At 47.6% G+C, this 17,464-nt stretch overlaps 1 protein-coding gene and 1 long non-coding RNA gene across 5 annotated transcripts; one reads left to right on the forward strand and one right to left on the reverse strand.

Annotated features, from left to right (window-relative positions):
- Nucleotides 1–1,075: 1,075 nt before the first annotated feature.
- Nucleotides 1,076–17,397, reverse strand: dbnlb (drebrin-like b). Of its 4 annotated transcripts, none has more exons than XM_035379781.1 (15): nt 17,151–17,397; nt 12,700–12,755; nt 11,966–12,078; nt 11,754–11,828; nt 10,979–11,125; nt 9,582–9,659; nt 9,277–9,428; nt 9,015–9,069; nt 8,516–8,590; nt 7,856–7,967; nt 6,757–6,936; nt 4,896–4,967; nt 4,429–4,559; nt 3,187–3,262; nt 1,076–2,509 (listed from the first exon to the last, which is right to left on the reverse strand). In XM_035379781.1, exons 1-15 carry the CDS (start codon nt 17,231–17,233, stop codon nt 2,373–2,375), a joined length of 1,542 nt encoding a protein of 513 aa, XP_035235672.1. In that variant the 5' UTR covers nt 17,234–17,397; the 3' UTR covers nt 1,076–2,372. The 4 variants fall into 4 exon arrangements, with proteins under 4 accessions (XP_035235672.1, XP_035235671.1, XP_035235673.1 ...); XM_035379780.1 differs by having other exon boundaries at nt 4,402–4,559; nt 17,151–17,396; XM_035379782.1 differs by lacking the exon at nt 6,757–6,936 and having other exon boundaries at nt 4,402–4,559; nt 17,151–17,394.
- On the forward strand, nt 13,243–14,530 carry LOC118206744. Its single transcript, XR_004761240.1, has 3 exons — nt 13,243–13,353; nt 13,472–13,570; nt 13,729–14,530. It is a non-coding gene; the product is annotated as an uncharacterized LOC118206744 (long non-coding RNA).
- Nucleotides 17,398–17,464: the final 67 nt, after the last annotated feature.

Genomic DNA, 17,464 nt, shown 5'->3' on the forward strand with positions numbered 1-17,464 from the left:
AATTACATTGCAATATTTAATTGTTTGACTATGGAATTTAGAATTTTACAATTTACATTAAAATACAAGTGTGAAAAATGAAATTGGAGAGAATTATACAGAATGAAGAGGGAGGGGTACAAGGGAGAAACACAAATAATCTCACTTTTCTTTTGAAACTGAAACCTAGGTGAACACAACAAAAATCCCCAGCCGTTATCTCACTGACGTTCTTATTCCAGGAAACAGCCTGCTTATTGAGCGTGTACAAAACGGTCGAGGTTTGGGCAGAATTGAGACGAAAACTGATACTCATAACTGTAAAAATGTTCAAAACCGCCATCTTTCCCAGCTGTGTTCTCAGTAGTTTTAACCGATTTGGCATGTTTATATTTAGGGGGGGCCATTTTCAGACCGAACAGACGGCGGCAGAGGCAAAAACGTTTAGTCTTAAATATACAGTGTTGTCCGCGTTTCATTTAAAACCTACGTAAACCTAATGAAGCCTATGCAGTTTAATTAATTATTTCTCCAAGTACAAATTAAACAGTTTAGTACTTTGACTACCTGGATGGCTTGCATCACTTGACCAAATACGGTTTTGAATAGCAGACTAGCATGGCAAAAGTCCACAGTTCCACTCCTGGAGGGCTGCGCATTCTAGTTCTCGTTCAAAGCAATTATACAAACACCTGTAAACACAAATGCAAGTTCAGTTAACAGTACATCAGACCACAATAAAACATTTTCACCAACGATACATGCACAGCCTATAGCTGTAGCTCATGACTTTATCATTTTTTACAGGTTGAGTAATTAATTTAGCAAATAACAATAAAAGCAGAATCTGTCAAGTCATCTTGAAACATACTGGCCCTCGCTGTGTACTCTGTGGTCTGCTTAGTAATAATATTCAGTTATTTCAATTCAGTTGTCAAAAACCAGAAGGCATACTGCCCCCCTGTGTCTCATGTAATTAATTGCAGCCATGACCTCAAAATAATTAGAAGCACAATTTAAAACGAGCAAAATTAAGTCATTAATTTCTTCGATGGTGGGAAAATGAGGTTGGAAAAAAAAAGTATGAAATACTTTCCACGATTTTAAATTCCTTTATTATTAATTAAAGTGACAAATGTCCCACAGAATGATTATTCTTTCACAATGATTTTTTCATACAAGTTTAAAAAATAAAAAAAAAAACAAACAAAAAAACTAAACAAGACAAGGTCAGGTGAATGCAATTGGCAGAAAGACTGATTACAGGACTGTGGTTAGAACAAGTAAGTGAAAGCAAAGACATAATTTCACTCTGTGGCCCTTGCTTTGCCACCATCGAATGACACTTCCGCGTCCGTAGGCTCACAGCCGCAAAACCAGACAACCTGGAAATAAGGTTGCTAACAATAATTTGCAGTGAACCAAAAAGGGGAAGTTGAAGTTTCCAAATTATGTGGGCATGCAAGCAGGCCTGGAGGGCCGGGCATGGTGAACTTCGGTCACGAGGCACAGCCACGGAAAAGAAACGGACGTATAACCAGTTAACTGTGTGCCATGCACCTTCCCCTTGGTTCTGCAGGTTTGTTTGAGTCTTATAACATTAAACGCTCATTCCCAACACTACAGTAAAGTTCTGTTCCAATATCTAATCCGACTGCAATGCAAACTGTGGTCTCCGATTCACACAAGCTATCTGTTTTAGCAATCTCAATTTATATAACAGCTTCAAAGAAAAACAAAACAAAAAACTGGAATTTAAAATCTCCTTAAAGAGTAAAAGGCAACACAAGGCTAGTAACTTCAATGCGTGACTGGTAAAGAAGGCCCACGCACCTTCCCTGCAATGTCAAATCATGGGTACCTTCTGTGAGCCTTAAAACATCCTTTTGCTAGGATGTCCGTGAGGATTTCAAACTGACCAAAACACGGGGAAAATAACGGAATTGGTAAAATAATGGAAATGGTTTTTTTTAGAGGAATGTGATTTGCAAGTGCACTCAATTTTTCACAGAGGACTCCTAAGCTAAAACATGCACATCGGCTCATAACCTTTGGGGAAACTTCTCAGTTTATAAAATATCTGGTGTCGTGGAAGAACTGGTCTAATGTAATCACAATAGTAATAATAATAACAATAATAATAAAATCATAAGACCCCTTTCAGTTCAGCTTCCTTTGATGTGGGTATGTTTAAATTTCCCATGGTCCCTAGACTAGTTCTCAATATAGCTGGCCCATATGGAGTTTTTCTAATGATACACCAATCGAATGTAGAAGCCGGTTTTTTTTTTTGGTCCAATTGGTCCCCTGTGTAGCTAGCCGGAGTCCTAGTCAGGGCTGGGGGTGCAGCCCGGCTCTGATTTGCTGATCCAGTGAGTGGGCGGAGCCCAGGCTTAGATAACCTCCACGTAATTGGCTGGGAACATTCCGTAGCCCCCGTCGGGGCTGTAACCCCGCCACCAGCCCTCGTCGATCATCTCGATGCCCGTGATGATGTCGTCGGGATCGAAGGAGATCTCCGTGTCGTCGGCTGTGGAGGAAAAGGAAAGAGCGTAAAGGTAAATCATCGAATCCCATAGCAAGGGAAAAAATAAAACACCGCCGTCTGCATGGGAAACCGCCTAAAACTATTTGCTGGAATTGATGCTGGTGGACCAGAAGGGGGCAGTATTCTAAGCAAGCCTTAAGCAGTGCAGGAAAAATAAGGGACTTCAAAGCTGCTTTGCTGAACTATCAAGGGGCAGGGAATGGAAACCAGCGGGGGGGGGGGGGGGGGGGGGAAGACTCAAGCTACACTTGAAATAGACCAGTGCATTACTGCAGTGACCTTAATCAGGGGTGAAACGCCTGGTTTGAAACACAGGAACTTTCTTCTCCTCTCTACTTCAAGCGTAATCATCGGCAATGTGACAGAGAAGGCAGAACAACGGCGATGGCCCAAGTAAAAACCAAGGCAGACTGAACGCGCAGACACAATGACTAAAAAAAGCGTCTTAATGACAGGTCACGGAGAACAGGCGCTTTGACCGGGTAACAGGGATGAACGATTGAAAAAGCCACGCTGTAAACCGTTTGCACGCATCGCGCGGCGTCAAACGCGGGAAAAGGGCGACTCAGGATAGGCGTGTGGGGGACTCCGGTCGGTGGAGGGAGCGGGCCTCCATTACGGCTCAGACCCGGCGCTTACGCGAGCGGACGCCCACTCACCAGCCTGGTAGTCGTACAGGGCCCTGGCGCAGATGCCCCGGTTGGCGGTGCCATCCGCGGCGTTCTGCTCCTCCGCCTGAGGGACAGAAGGAGCCGGGTCAGAGAGCGCTGCCTTTTTTTACTCACCAAAGTAACTCACCACACGCTGCTGTTCGGAATAGACCGTTTTAAGGGGGGAAAAGATCACAGGCATCACCGAAGCAGGGATATTTTTGCAATTTTGCGGACAGATGGTCATTTAGAGCACACTAAAGGGGGTAAGCCAAGTTTCCATCCGAAACACCAGCTTCTAGGAAGAGTGACATTTGTCAGGGCTGTTAAACAGATTTAGACTTTTCACCATTTACGCACATCTCAGGTTTGTCTAATCCTGGGCTCAGGATTCATTTACAAGGAAACAGGAGCACACATTACTACAATAATATTTCTCTACAATGATGATTGATAAGTAAGCAATCCACACTAGCTCGGTTCGGTTGATAATGGTCATCTTCCTTCTCCATAAGTGGCTATACTACTGGCCTAAAGTAAAAGGGCAATCATATCTGCCTCTCAGAGAACAGCACCATGCTGATCGCCATTCCTTCCCCCTCTCATACTAGGCAAGAGCAGATTACTATGCACATATTAATAAATATTTTAATTATGCCACATGAAAAGAATTACTGGTTGCGAAAAATATTACTTGCAAGATATCTGAAGACATATGTGAAGACCCCAAAACTGATGATAATGTACCAGTTACCTCACAGCAAATAAATGCCACAGTACACAGTATTAGTCTCTTTCTCTATCATCCTAACAGTGGGGAGAGTGCTTTTATGTATACAATTGAAATTCCACACCATCAAACTCCATTGTCTGAAACGGATCAATCGCAGGGACTATACAATGAGATCAACACACCAAATGGTCAATACACCACAGCAGAATAATGAAATTCAGTAAGGCAGGTCACGCACCAGCGCAAACCCCCCAGAGAGCCCTTCCCATTGCATCTGGCCAGTTTAATTAGCGCGCAAACATCTGGATACAAGTCATTACCCTGGGGTAAGCGCTGCGCGTACAGATATTTACATCACATTCCGGGACGTTCCATCATTACTTCAGCCCTCAAAGGACGAGCTGAAGACAGGCTCGTGAAAAAGCACTCGACGTGCCGCTAAGGGCAGGCGCTCGGCGCAGCGCTGGTTCAGAGGGGGGGGCTGAGCTCACCGTGGAGGCCGGGGGCTCCGGCCCTACCTCGGGGGGCTCCTCGTAAATGCTGTCGGGCTCAGGGACGGCTTCGTAGAGCTCTTCGGCGGGGGCGGCGACCTGGTGGGAGTTATACTGCTTGCCCGCGGCTGGCTGCTCCTCCGGGACTGCCTGCACATCTGTGAGGCGAGAAAGCGCACCGTCACGCTCACTTCCACATGCTCGCCACCAGGTGGCAGCGGTAACAGCGCTCGCTACGCCCAAGTCCTGGAGAGTCACGGAGTCTGCGTTACAGTCGCTAAACACTAAACTGCGCAGTTACAGCAGCTGATTTCCAAAGGTAACTTGCCTCACCGGGTCTCTTAAGTCTGGACTGACTGCTTCTTTTTGTGTGAAAAGCAAAACTAGCAAACCCAGTGGCTCTCCATACATGTGGCTGTGACATGGGGGATGGACGGGACCAGCAGACTTTCGAGGTGCGGACGCGAACTTGCGTTTGAGGAAGTGGACCCCACCTTCGTAATCCTCCTGAGGCGCTTCTTCCTGTTCCTCCCACTCAGACCTGGACTGCTCTTCGACAGTGGGCTCTGATCGTCACAAACACACACGTACACACACTGACACAATGTATGGCATGCAACAGACAACACAGACACACTGGCCCGGACTCAAACCGGACAGAGTCCATGGAGACCCAACTCCGGGGGGAAGACTTGCTCCTCACCTTGCCGAGATGACTCTCATACAAACCTATGGCGGGTTCTCAGAGGCCGGCCTGTTATTTGACATGGATCTCTTCCGTGTTTGGCTCTCATTGTTATCTCCATGTGGATGGTTAGCTGAATGGTGTCCTGTAGCATTGATGGAGTGACTCATGCCGGCATGGACACAGCCTGAGGCCCTGACACTCAACAGACTGCTGCACTGATAGAGTGGAGGATGAGGGTGATGAAGACTCAGCTGGTTAGAACTAGTCTCAGTTCCAGCTGTAAGTCATAGTTATGGCAGATAGGCAGAGAGGCAGCTGTATGAAGCAGGTATGTTCAGACCATATGAAACAGAAGAACTAAAAGCGTAGTCACAAAGGGTTCCAGAGAGCGGGGGGATGTCATAAAATGGCCTTCAGGCTAACGTAATGCGCGTGTGCAGTGCTTACATGAATGTGCTTATAATAATCTCCGGTTATGGACACCACATTTCTGTCCGTTTAAAGCAGGCTTCCCGGCCGCGTGGGAGCAGCGAGCGTGGAGCGGAGCCAAGCGGCCGACTCCACGTCACCCCTCCCTGCTCCGTTCCTGGCGGAGATTCACGATCGCCGCCACAGAGCAGCTGGACCGCGAAATTACCGCGGACGTCGTTTTCAAAGCACGCGCAGGAGTTCAAAGACACCGCGCAAACGTCTCTGGTGCGAATACAGAACGCTCCACAGGGAATACACTATGTGACGTGGTTGCTTATCCGTTTTTTACATTGTAAAGGAGATCAAGAATATAGACTTTAAAGCAAATCAACAAAATCTAAATTATATTTGTAGATGTATAATACTAGAATTCTGGTAGGGATAATACAACTATTAAAGCAGGGCAGGAGAAAAAAAGAAACAAACTTGTATAATTGGAAGCAAGAGCGACGATAATATCAATATCGTCACAATTGCTAGCGTACCACGAGATTCTGGCATCAAACGAGACTGTCTGCATACAGATGTCTCTTAGGAAAAGCATCCTTATATTTAATCCTGTCTTCTACATCTCAATGTCAGTAAGCCCGTTACATCACAGATCCAAACACTCTTCTTTAGCTATCCTGTTTAAAGGTGTACAGCCAACATAAACACACAGGGGCAATAACGTAACCTGTGCTCAACCTTATCTATACAACTGGTTCAGCAACTGGTTCCTTTCAGCATCACTAGAAACAAATTAATTCCCTTTGCTTAATGTGTTTGAGTCTTCCAATATTACAACAGAATCCGGCAGCAACAGAAGGTATTTATCCCTGCGTGGCAACAGCTTTCGACTCCAACAAAAAAATAATGCATAATCTACACTATACTCACGGTATCTTTCTAAACGCTGGGCATGTTTACATAAAGTGGGGATATTTCCAGTGGCTCACATTAAGAGTGTATATTCCTGACTCTCTGCTTATTGGCCAGGTCGTGCTCGTGACAGTTATTATAAATCCCCCTGCTACAGAAGCGGACTCCAGCCTCATCCTAGCCCAGGGCTGAAGGGGATAATCTTTCATATAATTATAAGCTGGCCCCGAGCCCAGACTATGTAATGGGGGGTTTCTTGCTGAGGACAGAGTATTTGCTGCATATGTGATGAGTTTTATTGAGGGGGGGGGGGGGGGTGTGTGTGTGACTCAGACCTGCGGCGGGGACGGGCGAGGCAGGGGCGGCGGGTACGGGCGAGGCGGGGGCTGCGGGGACGGGCGAGGCGGGGGCGGCGGGCACGGGCGAGGCGGGCACAGGCGAGGCTTGGCGCAGGGGCGAGCTGGACCGCTCCGGCTCGCAGGGCTGCTTGGACAGAAAGGGGCTGTGCAGCCGCCCTGAGACAGACAGACAGACAGACAGACCCACAGACAGACAGACAGAGACAGACACCCACGCAGACACACAGAATGGAAGAGACAAGAGCAGCCAGGGGGACAGAGGGGTTACTCACAGAGCAAGAGACGGCGTAGGCCCCAGCGAGGCGGCGTAGGCCCCAGCGAGGCGGCATGGCAACGAGGCGGCACGGCGACGCGGCGGCGAATGAGACGGAAAGGTGAGGCGGGCTCCCTTCTCCCCAGACCGGCTGAGCGCCACCGCAATTAGTGCAGCACAAGCAATGGGCTGGAAGAGCAGGAATGTCCGCGCGCGTGTTCCCACACGCCACAGCATGCGCATTCCCGCACGCCACAACATGCGTGTTCCCGCACGCCACAGCGCGTTCCCACACGCCACAGCACGCGTGTTCCCACACGCCACAGCATGCGTGTTCCCGCACGCCACAGCGCGTTTCCACACGCCACAGCACGCGCGTTTCCGCACACGCACCTCATGCGTGCGCGTTTCCCCACACGCACCTCAGTGCACATTTGCACACACGCCAGAGCGCGTGTTCTCACACACACCATAGCGCACGTTTTCAGCGCGCTGCAGGTACCCAGAAGAGGGTGAGCTCCACTCCAATAATAACGAGGGGGGAGCAGGCTGTGCAGGACAGCGGTTTCATTTGACTCTCTAGAAATATCTTCTCTTTTTAACCACAAAAGGAAAAACACTGGAACTTTCCTTCTGTCTAAAGGCTTGATTTCTGCTGTAGTCACCCAACCCAACCCCCCCCCCCCCCTTCCCACCCCCCACTGAGGCAGAATTCCTGTGACCGGGAACTCAGACTGAAATGTGCTTTCTCCGTGGAAACGTATGGATTTGGAACATGCACACCAAGTCGCTTTTTTATTCGCTTTCCTTTCCGGCTCTCACCTGGCTGGGGGCTGGGCGGGGCCTCTCTGTTGTCGGGGGCCACGCCCCTCTCCCTCTGCTTGAACATCTCCCTGGGGTTCATCGAGCGCTGGGAGATGACGGAGGCCGCCTCCTGGAAAGACAGAGGGTCAGTCCCTGTGTAGAGTGGGAAAACCTAGTATGGCCCAGAGCCAGGGGACATGCAGCCTGCACAGAGCTCAATGACACTCCTGGAAGAAAAGAGGACAGAGGCTGCCCTGCTCTAATGGCAGAGGTCCAGAGCACACAGTCTCTCTCAGGAGAAAAAACCGCAAGCCTAGTTTTCACAGAGAAGCCACGACGGGTCGAGCCAAAGGGGTTTGGCTGCAGACAGACGGCAGAGGTATGAAGAAGGAGAAGGACAGAGAGAGAGAAGGAGAGAGGGAGAGAGACAGAGTGAGAGAGAGAGAGAAGGAGAGACGAAGAGAGAGAGAGAGAGAGCAGCCAGAGTGAACAGAGACCCAGCCTACGCGCTACAGAGAGAGGAGCGAGAGCAGTGTTCAGACTCTGAAGAGCGGAGCACAGGTCACTGCAAGGAAGAGCAGTGCGGCACCCCAGCCACTGAAGAGGAAGCAGGAGAGAGCCGTTCGCCGTTCTGAGGAGGAAAGGAAGAGAGGACGGCCGCCGGGTGGATGGACTCACTTGGGCTTTCTCCACCGATTCGCCGCGCTTGAACCCCTTCTTCTGCACGGCCTGGAAATCTTTCTCCTGCTCCGCCTGAGGAGAGCGCCACACACACACACGTACACACGTTCACCAGACACCCCGCACACCACACACAAAACACAAGGGGGCGCCAACACACACTTGCCCTGCTCTCTCAAAATGACGGGTCTTCTGTGAAACTAGCGTGGAAATTCTGTGTGTCAGTGCATAATTTCACATTAAAAACACACAGGAAACGATTTGTCTGTTAGCACTAAAAGGAGAAAAGCTCTTCCTCCACTTGTACTGGATTAGCCCCTGAATGTGACACTGTACCAGCGTCATTCTCTGTGGTCCTTGGAGGATATTCGGTAAGAGACGGCTTGAAAGAGGCTTAAGCTCTAATCTCAGAGTAACTGAGTCCCAAAGCCGACCCCAACAGGGAGATGGGACCGAAGCCCTTTAAAAGCTCTACAGGTAGGACAGGCTCACTCACCCACTGGTGCCTCTCCTGGTCTCTGTTTTCAGAGTCCTGCTGCTGCTGGAACTTCCTGTGAAAGACAACCAGCAAAACAAATGAGTCAAGCCACTTATGCCAGCGATACGACTAAACTTTTTTTTTTTTTTTTGCATTTACACTACGGATGCAGGAGTGTAAAAGAAACCTTAGGAACGGTTTTATCAGACCAAGGGACTGTTTGTAGAGCACCCCTCTAACCACACAACTCCTGTCGCTATAGTAGCTCCGAGCGGCTCACTTCTGCTGGTCGATCTGATTGGCTCTCTCCTTGTCCCTCTTGTCCCTCAGCGCCGCCTCCTTGGCCTCCCGGTCCTTGCGCTCGCGCTCCAGGTGCTGGCGCTCGTCCTCGGCCCTCCGCCTATCCTCCTGCCTCCGCTTCTCCTCGTCTTTCTGAGGGAGAGAGGGAAGGTGAGGAAGAGAGCGGGACAGAGAGAGAGAGGGAGAGAGGGAGAGGAAGAGGATGGGGGGGGGGGGGGGGGGTTCAGTCACAGGAGCACGTGCCCCCGCCCCCCCCCACCTCCCCAAAAGCCGGCGCTGGCTCACCTCAGCCTGTGCCCAGAACGTGTCCTTGTTGATCTTTTTGATTTCAGATATGGCGTTGGTCTTCTGATAGACAGAGCCCTGTGAAAGAAATGTCAAGTGAAATTAATTTGTGAAGCATATTTTCATTTATCTTAAACGCAATACTACAGCACTGTATGTACAATGCAAGGGCCTGTTGAACTAATGCACATTCCATATAGGTATGATAACAGCCTTCCATATTTACAATAGAGGAGGACAGAGCACCAAGTTCTCCGCACAAATGGTTTAGGACGACTTGAAAAATACCTGCTTAACAGGCATGTTAACTTCGTAAACAAATGCAGTCCGGGGGAATGCACGCACATACGAAATATTCCAACAGGTGCAGGATAAAAAAATATAGCGAGTAAGAAGACAGAGTATATCCACACACTGTTTTTTCTGCTCCCAAAGTGATTTAATAGTACAACGTTTTGACCTCAAAGGTCTTCATGAGGTACAACCAATGTACCTGACGAAGACTTCTGAGGTTGCAATGTTGTACTATTAAATCACTTTGGGAGCAGAAATAACAGTGTGCGGATATACTCTGTCTTCTTACTAACTTCATAAACGAAAGCATGTTTGCTAGAGGAAGTGGACAGTACAGCCCTTTCGCCAGGCACAGGCGCGCCCAGAAACGCACAGAAACCCCCTGGGACTGCCCCGCTCCAAACAACACCCCCACGCCTGCGCCCCTCACTGCTCCGTAAACAGCCCTTAGAGCGCCGCTGGCAGCGACCGCGCTAGCATGTGCCCACAGCGCCCCTGCCAGCCATCACGGGACGTTCCGGAAAAGCCTCTGGATTACTGCGGTAAAGCCCCAGTGAAGCGCTGGCTCCGCCCCCCCGCACCGAAACAACAGGAAAACACAACTGCAACGCAGGGAAGGAGTCCACAGTTTTCGCTTCCTCGTGCGGCCCGTCTTTCCAGCAGACGTCCCTCGCACACTTTCTTTCTGTACACAGCGCGAGGGCCGACTAATTTTCCTTTGACCCACTGGATTAAAAAACATTTAAAGGGTAGATTAAGACACACATTTTTCCAGTTGAAAACTACCTGCCCGCCTCCAATAACTGCTCTCGAACTATGCGGTCCTCCAGAGCACAAGAGCAGTTTACTGTAACCGTGTCTCGTTTATGTCCACCGTTTAAAAAAAAAAAATTAAAAAAAATCCCTGAAGGGATACTAAAGCGCTGTTCCTGCAAAGACGCGCACAAGAGAAAACAGATCAAATCACAGTAAACATGAAAGAACGGAAGACAGGAACAACATTGCAGGGATTTAAATATTTTAACGCGCCTGCAGGACTCTGGCTTTTTCAGCGCAGCCTCGGCGCGCGAGGAGAGACGGGGGGGCGGAGCCGCGGAACTCACCACGGGCCCCTGGGGGCCGGAGTCTCGGAAGCGGTTGGACTCTTTGTGGAAGCTGTAGTTGGCCCCGGAGGCCTTGGCCACCTTCTGCATGATGACCTCGGGCTCCGCGTCCTCCTCGGCGCGGGCGTTGATGGTCACGTGGGCCCCCTGGAAGGACACGCGGGCCGGCCGAAAATAAGTCAGGCGCTCCTAAAAGGGGGGGGGGGCGGCATCTGGTGCCCCCGTGCCGCGGGAACGACAGGATATACAGCAGCAAACCAGCAGGCTTGCGCTGCGTAGCCTTAGCAGCTGTCTTGGTACGCATGTATTATTCAAGGAAAGAGACCCTGCGGAGCAGCCTCTGAACTGGACATACGGCATTACAGCTGAGAAAATATATATATTTTTTTATTTTAAAAAAAGACCCCGGAAATTTGGTCAACCCTTCAGGTCATGAAATGGGACAGTATATTTTACCCGGGTTTACCATGAGGAACTGCAACATCAGCATGGCATTTAGTGATATTGGCTGTTCCACACGGTGCTGAAGCACCTTCAGTGAAAGGGAGTTTTATATGACCTGCTGCCTGTGGAGTGGTCTCTGGTTTCACATCCTGTGGTGGGTTTTACGCACACACAGACAGACACAGACGCAGACACACAAAACCAGAAGTGCAAGAACCGACTGATCATGAAGAAGCAAACACCTGAGTGGGTCAGGGACAAATTGGAGTGCGACACAGTTACAGTGCTGGGACTAACAGCTCAGCACGAGGACTGTACGAGCTCCACCCACCTTTAGAAAATTGGCCATGGAGCTGACGTGATTGGCACACAGGCCTTTCCTGGCATCTTTCACCCCTTCACCAGTCTGAAACAAAATTTCAGTCAGTTCCAACTCAACTGAACAAGGCGGATCATGGCTGCACACGTATCTGAGAATGATTAAGTCTTACCATTAAGTTTAAAAATGACAGACTATAGACGATATGATACTGTAGCGCTCACCCAGTTTATGAGGACATATTTGGGCAGGCCGGAGTTGGGGTCCTCGACCCGGCAGAAGGCGTACATAACCTTCCCACTGTTCAGCTCCTCCACCAGCTCCTCCAGGCCCCCATCTGATAGACATTTGACACAGATGTCAACAGAATGCATGAGCGTAGAGAAACAGCCACAGAGCTTGTGCAAGCACAAATAGAGCAACAGAGAGTGCGCACGCACAGATAGAGCCAAATGCATATGCATGCACGTATACAGCTACAGAGCGTGTGCATGCACAGATACAGACACAGAGCGTGTGCATGCACAGATAGAGCCACGTGCATGCACAGATAGAGCATGTGCATGCACAAATACAGTGACAGAGCAAGCATGAGCATGCAGATACAGCCACAGAGCATGTGCATGCACAGATACAGCAACATAGCATCTTCATGCACAGATACAGCGCAGATGAGTACACACATACAGCACAGATCCTACAAACACATCAATACATATCAGATATATCAAGACACTTTTATACTCAATACAGATTTAGCACCAAGATTACTATAAATAGACAGAAAGGACAGCCGGCAACATAAATGCAATACAAACAGTGCAAACATCAAAATACCAGGAATAACATAAGAAATAAAATGATCATGAACCCACAACCTAAAACAGTTAAAGCTGTGGTGGTATGGAGATGCACTCAGGCAGCGTCACTCCAATCACGGGAGCCCAGAACGACTCACCTCCCTTCTCAGCCAATCGAATGTCATTGGTGTTTCCTTCATAGGTGAACAAGGCCCTAGAGAGAAATTACGCAGGTTAATCAAGCCCGATAAGACATGCACACAAGACACATTCCAAGGCGACAAGAAAACTTGATTGCAGCAAAACCCTCCCCCATTTAAAAACCTAGAGAATAGCTTGATCCTGGTACTATTCCTATTATTTGAGAATGACATCACAGCAAGTTTTGCTAAAAGGAATTACTTGAGGAATGACTCATTTTTTGTCACTAAAGGAATGTCTGGGGAAAATAAATAGCTCTGAATACATGGAGCTACACATTCAGTGAAAACAGATGAGTGAACCCTTGGTGATCAATACTTCGCAAACACCACAGAACACTAAAGAACCGAGGCACTTGTGGGGCCCAGTACGGTGCCCAAGTGTAACATTAACCCGTTTGGGTTTTTTTATTATTTATTTTTTAAAGAAGTGTCAGTTTCACAAAACGTTTGAGTTTCTTGCAGTACTCCTGCTTCTCAGTGCACTCTGATACGTGCACCGATCAAGCCACATCCACTTCCTCTAGCTCAAACTGAGCATGCGCAGACAAAACAGGTCACGGTCGCGGTGGAGACAGGCAGTGGAGAAAACCACACCGCTTCTATACATTGGTAAAACTACCAACAATAACCACGCTCCATCTATATTCAGAAACGGTTAATCAAAGCAGTACAATCCAGCATGCAAAAGTACAGGGGTATTAATATCTTAATGTGTTTACATGTTCAGGCTGTGGGAGACACGTTGAACCACAAAGGCTAGCGATGACAAATACCCATCATCTCCACATAAAGCAGTTCATGTAGAACCATCAACCTTAAGCACCAGGTAAGAATACAAAATAAACGTTGTATCTTCATATTAAGAACGTTGTTCGTGTTAAAAAAACAGCGTTATCTAAAGATCCTACCAAACAGACTAGCCTGCGTTAAATCTCTTGATGCTGAAGGCTTACTTTTTAACTTGCTGTCCATTTGTTCTACCAGCTTCAAATACAATCAAGCTTCACGGCCAGCCGAACACAGGGGTGCTACAGTTCGGTTTCCACGGACACGCCTCAACGGCAGGTCAGAAACGTGATGAGCCGCGAGCGTGTCTGCAGGAAATTAACTGACACTGAAGACAGTGCCAGGAAACACAGCTGCCTTGTGCCACCCCGAGGCCAGCGGGCCGGTGGAAGGCACGTTACGCAACGCAGCCACTGACACAGTAGCTCCTGCGAGAAAATAAACATTTCAACTCGTGTGCCGTACACCAGCTCAACCTAGGATAAACAACTCCTTGTGGCCTTTCCGAAAACAGGAAGTGTACATGGACGATTTTTTTCATCATAAAATAGTTAATCTTATACACTTTTCCAAATACATTGCTAGTTTTTTGCTAATTAAATACTATCCATGTGAACACAGTTAATAACAGTAAAACTATGGTTCAGTCAGCACTTGAGGAGCCCGTGAGACCTCAGGTGAAATACAAACTGCCGTATTGGGTTGCGATAGAGCCACACCCATTCAGCCAATGCAGGATAGGGAAACTACAATAATATCTCCAGCAGCCTGCTTTAACAGGTGTGCCGGGAATAATGACTGTTCTACTACTGAAGCTAGAGCTAGCAGGCAACAGACAGGCTACTTTCTCCATTATAGCTTGTGAATGCCTGGAGGTAAGGTACTGTAAACAACATTCAATTCTTGCACATTGCTAGTATTGGCATTTCAAATAAAGTGGTGGACCCATTTTGTTTGTAGCGGAGACAATTTTATTAATTTTAACCAGGCTATACCACTTCTGGTGCATAGCTACATGCAATCATCTTCTTTACATAGCTACCAGGCATTACCCTAGTGTCAATATTTTACATTCAATCAATGTAATAACCAATAGAAAATGGTTATAATTGCTGTGTAATACACATGTGGATTTATTTCTATCCTTTTGGCTGTGATTTGGGTATTCAGACCAGCAAGTTCTCTCAGAGTAATAGGTAAACTTGTTCTGGTTGGGCCAGGCATTTGTAGTCTAGTAACCTCCGGTACAATGCCAGCCAGTATCATAACTCTGCTGGAACCTACGGCAGGTAGGCCAGGACAGAGCGCTATGCATACAGCTCTGTTCTTTAACCTTTAAACAAAGGCCGTCTGCGTCGAAGTGGAAGCTTTGTGGACTTCCTCTTTGCAGAGCAGGTCCATATACGAAAGAACATTCTCCCTTTCGGTTAGAGGAATTAGCCTATGGTCTCTAAGAAAAGAAACCGAAGAACTCTCCGCAGGAGAGTTCCGCAAATAAGAGTACATCTTAATTTAGCAAGCTCAACACTAGATTAGAACACAAATTTAGCTTCCTTTCAGTTTGTAATCAGGCGTCAAACATCAAGCGCAGTCCTTTCCTGCTTGCCAACAAACGTCGCATCCGTCCAGCTGACATGGTTACGATCCGTGTGTGTGCGCTAGATACGCTCAGCTGAACTCGAGCGGGGAAGTGCGATGGCAAACCTCTCGATGCAGAACTGAGGTTAATTAATATAGGGCACCGTTAAGCACCGCCATCAACAGGTTTCACTGTGGAACTCGTCTACTGCTGCTGTGAAGTGGGGACTGTATCTATCTGAATAATGCCTCTGCTCATTTGGTCTTCTGTTCTACATATGTCAGCAGAAATGTTGCCTGTAACGTGCAGCTAGTTACTGTGTTGCGTACTTCGACGCGTAGGCTAAACAACCCAGTTTATAATTAAGGACTTAAACTGGCGGTGGAGAATTTGAAACACCAACAGTCATCTGCACGGTAGGGTGGACGTCCACTTCATTATCTGCTTGCTTTCGGCCTGACTCATACTCCTCCCTCTATCACTTCCCATAATGAGTCGGCATTGACAACAATTAAGCAAACGCTGAATATGCAGTCACCGTGTTATTTCAAGTTAAGCAAGGCATTATGGCTTCATTTTGCACCCAGTGTAGCAAACACTGAGCAATTAAGAAGCTCCATGCAGCATAATCTACAACTCGATGACTTGGGAGCGCTGTCACCCAACTGATAAACATCTACCCCGTCAAAAATAGACAAGTACAGACTCACACAGCAGCTGAAGGCTGTGTGCAGTGTACAATATGTACAGTCTGACAGAGAAATAATGAACAATGCTCAAACAAAGTAGCTATTGCTAGTAAGGAATCTATTGGCCAAATTGCTGTTCTTTGACAATTTCTTCAAAGGCTTCTCTACAGGAAGCCCATGAGTGTGCCCACTATAAATCATGTTTTTTATTATTATTTATATTAATGTTTTATTAAGGTCTGTTTTGCACTTCCCTGAAGCCTTGCATACATGTTTAGCGTAATAGTGCTTACAAAACTGGCCCGTGAGTATATACAGACCAGTTCCTCAGTGATACCTACTCCTCTAAAAGGATATCTTTGAATAACTTGATTTTAAGCACTACTCTATTAACTGACTATACTTCTTTATTGACACAATGAGGCAATCACTTTGGTAGTTGCATACACAGTAAACGACAGTACATGGTGCATTAGAAGACATTCCCGTTAATACGAGAATGTCAGAATTTTAGTAGGCTAATGTATCGGGCCAAATCGTTTTTGTTACAGCACGCCAGAGTTACGTGTTGTCCGTAGTGAGCTCTGACTAGGAAATGTTACAGTCCAGCAATGTCATTGTTCTACCCCCACCTGTAAGAAAAGCTATTTTAACATGATGTCCTTCTTTTGGGAGTGGCCAGAAGGCAACAAGCGTGGTAAACCAGATAAAGAAGCACGATTTCCCGAATCATTAACAATAAAGTAAGGTTAATAAGGGTTTATCTCCATGCGCCAGAAAACGAATAAGTAGTAAAGGGGTGCATTTAAATGAAATAAGTAGCTACTGTGAATTCAACAACACGGGGTTGCGAACAAACTAATCTTAACCAAGGAGGAAGTCATTTTAGACGCAGGGCCAAGGAGAAAAGTCTAACATTCCAGCGTAACCTCAAAGAGAAACCAGTGTGTGCAGCAACGACATTAGCTTGTTGGGCAACTCGCTAGCTAATAATGGCTGTCCAGCTAGCAAACCATTATAACTGAGATGAGATAATTCGCAGTCTACTAGCAACCTAACTATTTACCCTTTTAAACTGACATGCAAAACCAGATGTGGCTAACAAACAAACTGCGCCAAGACAAATCAGAAGCTAAAATAGTCTCCTCGTCAGCGTAGATTATTTGCCAACCAGGAAATCAGTGTAACGCGTTCGCCAGCTGTAGATGTACATATGCTAATGTAAGCCTAGCAAGCACCAACCTACCGATATGTTAGATTTCAGCAACGAATGCCTGCAAGTTACTGATGACAAAGACAAAATAACAGGCTGACGTGAATCGGATAACGCAGCAAATCATTTCACCCCTTACCAGTTGGTATTGGATTTTTCGTCCACCACCTCCTTGTAAGCAGCAGTTAGTGCTGGGCCGTTTTTGCTTAGGTTCACAGCCATGGTTCCACCACCCTAACCACCGTGTTTCGCCTGAGAGCTCCCGCACCGTAGCTAACGTACAATTCAGAAAAACGGGAGGCGGCTGAATGAACACTGCCGCTGACAGGGACCAGAGTTATGCACACACAGGAAGCGAGCCTCACCACACGTACTTCTCGCTCTCCCCGCTGCGAGCGCTACAAAGAGCCCAAATTTCGTAGAATAGACGCCCTCTGCCGGATGGAGGGGAAA

Source organism: Anguilla anguilla, chromosome 10 (genome assembly GCF_013347855.1).
Source record: "Anguilla anguilla isolate fAngAng1 chromosome 10, fAngAng1.pri, whole genome shotgun sequence".
Lineage (NCBI taxonomy): Eukaryota > Metazoa > Chordata > Actinopteri > Anguilliformes > Anguillidae > Anguilla > Anguilla anguilla.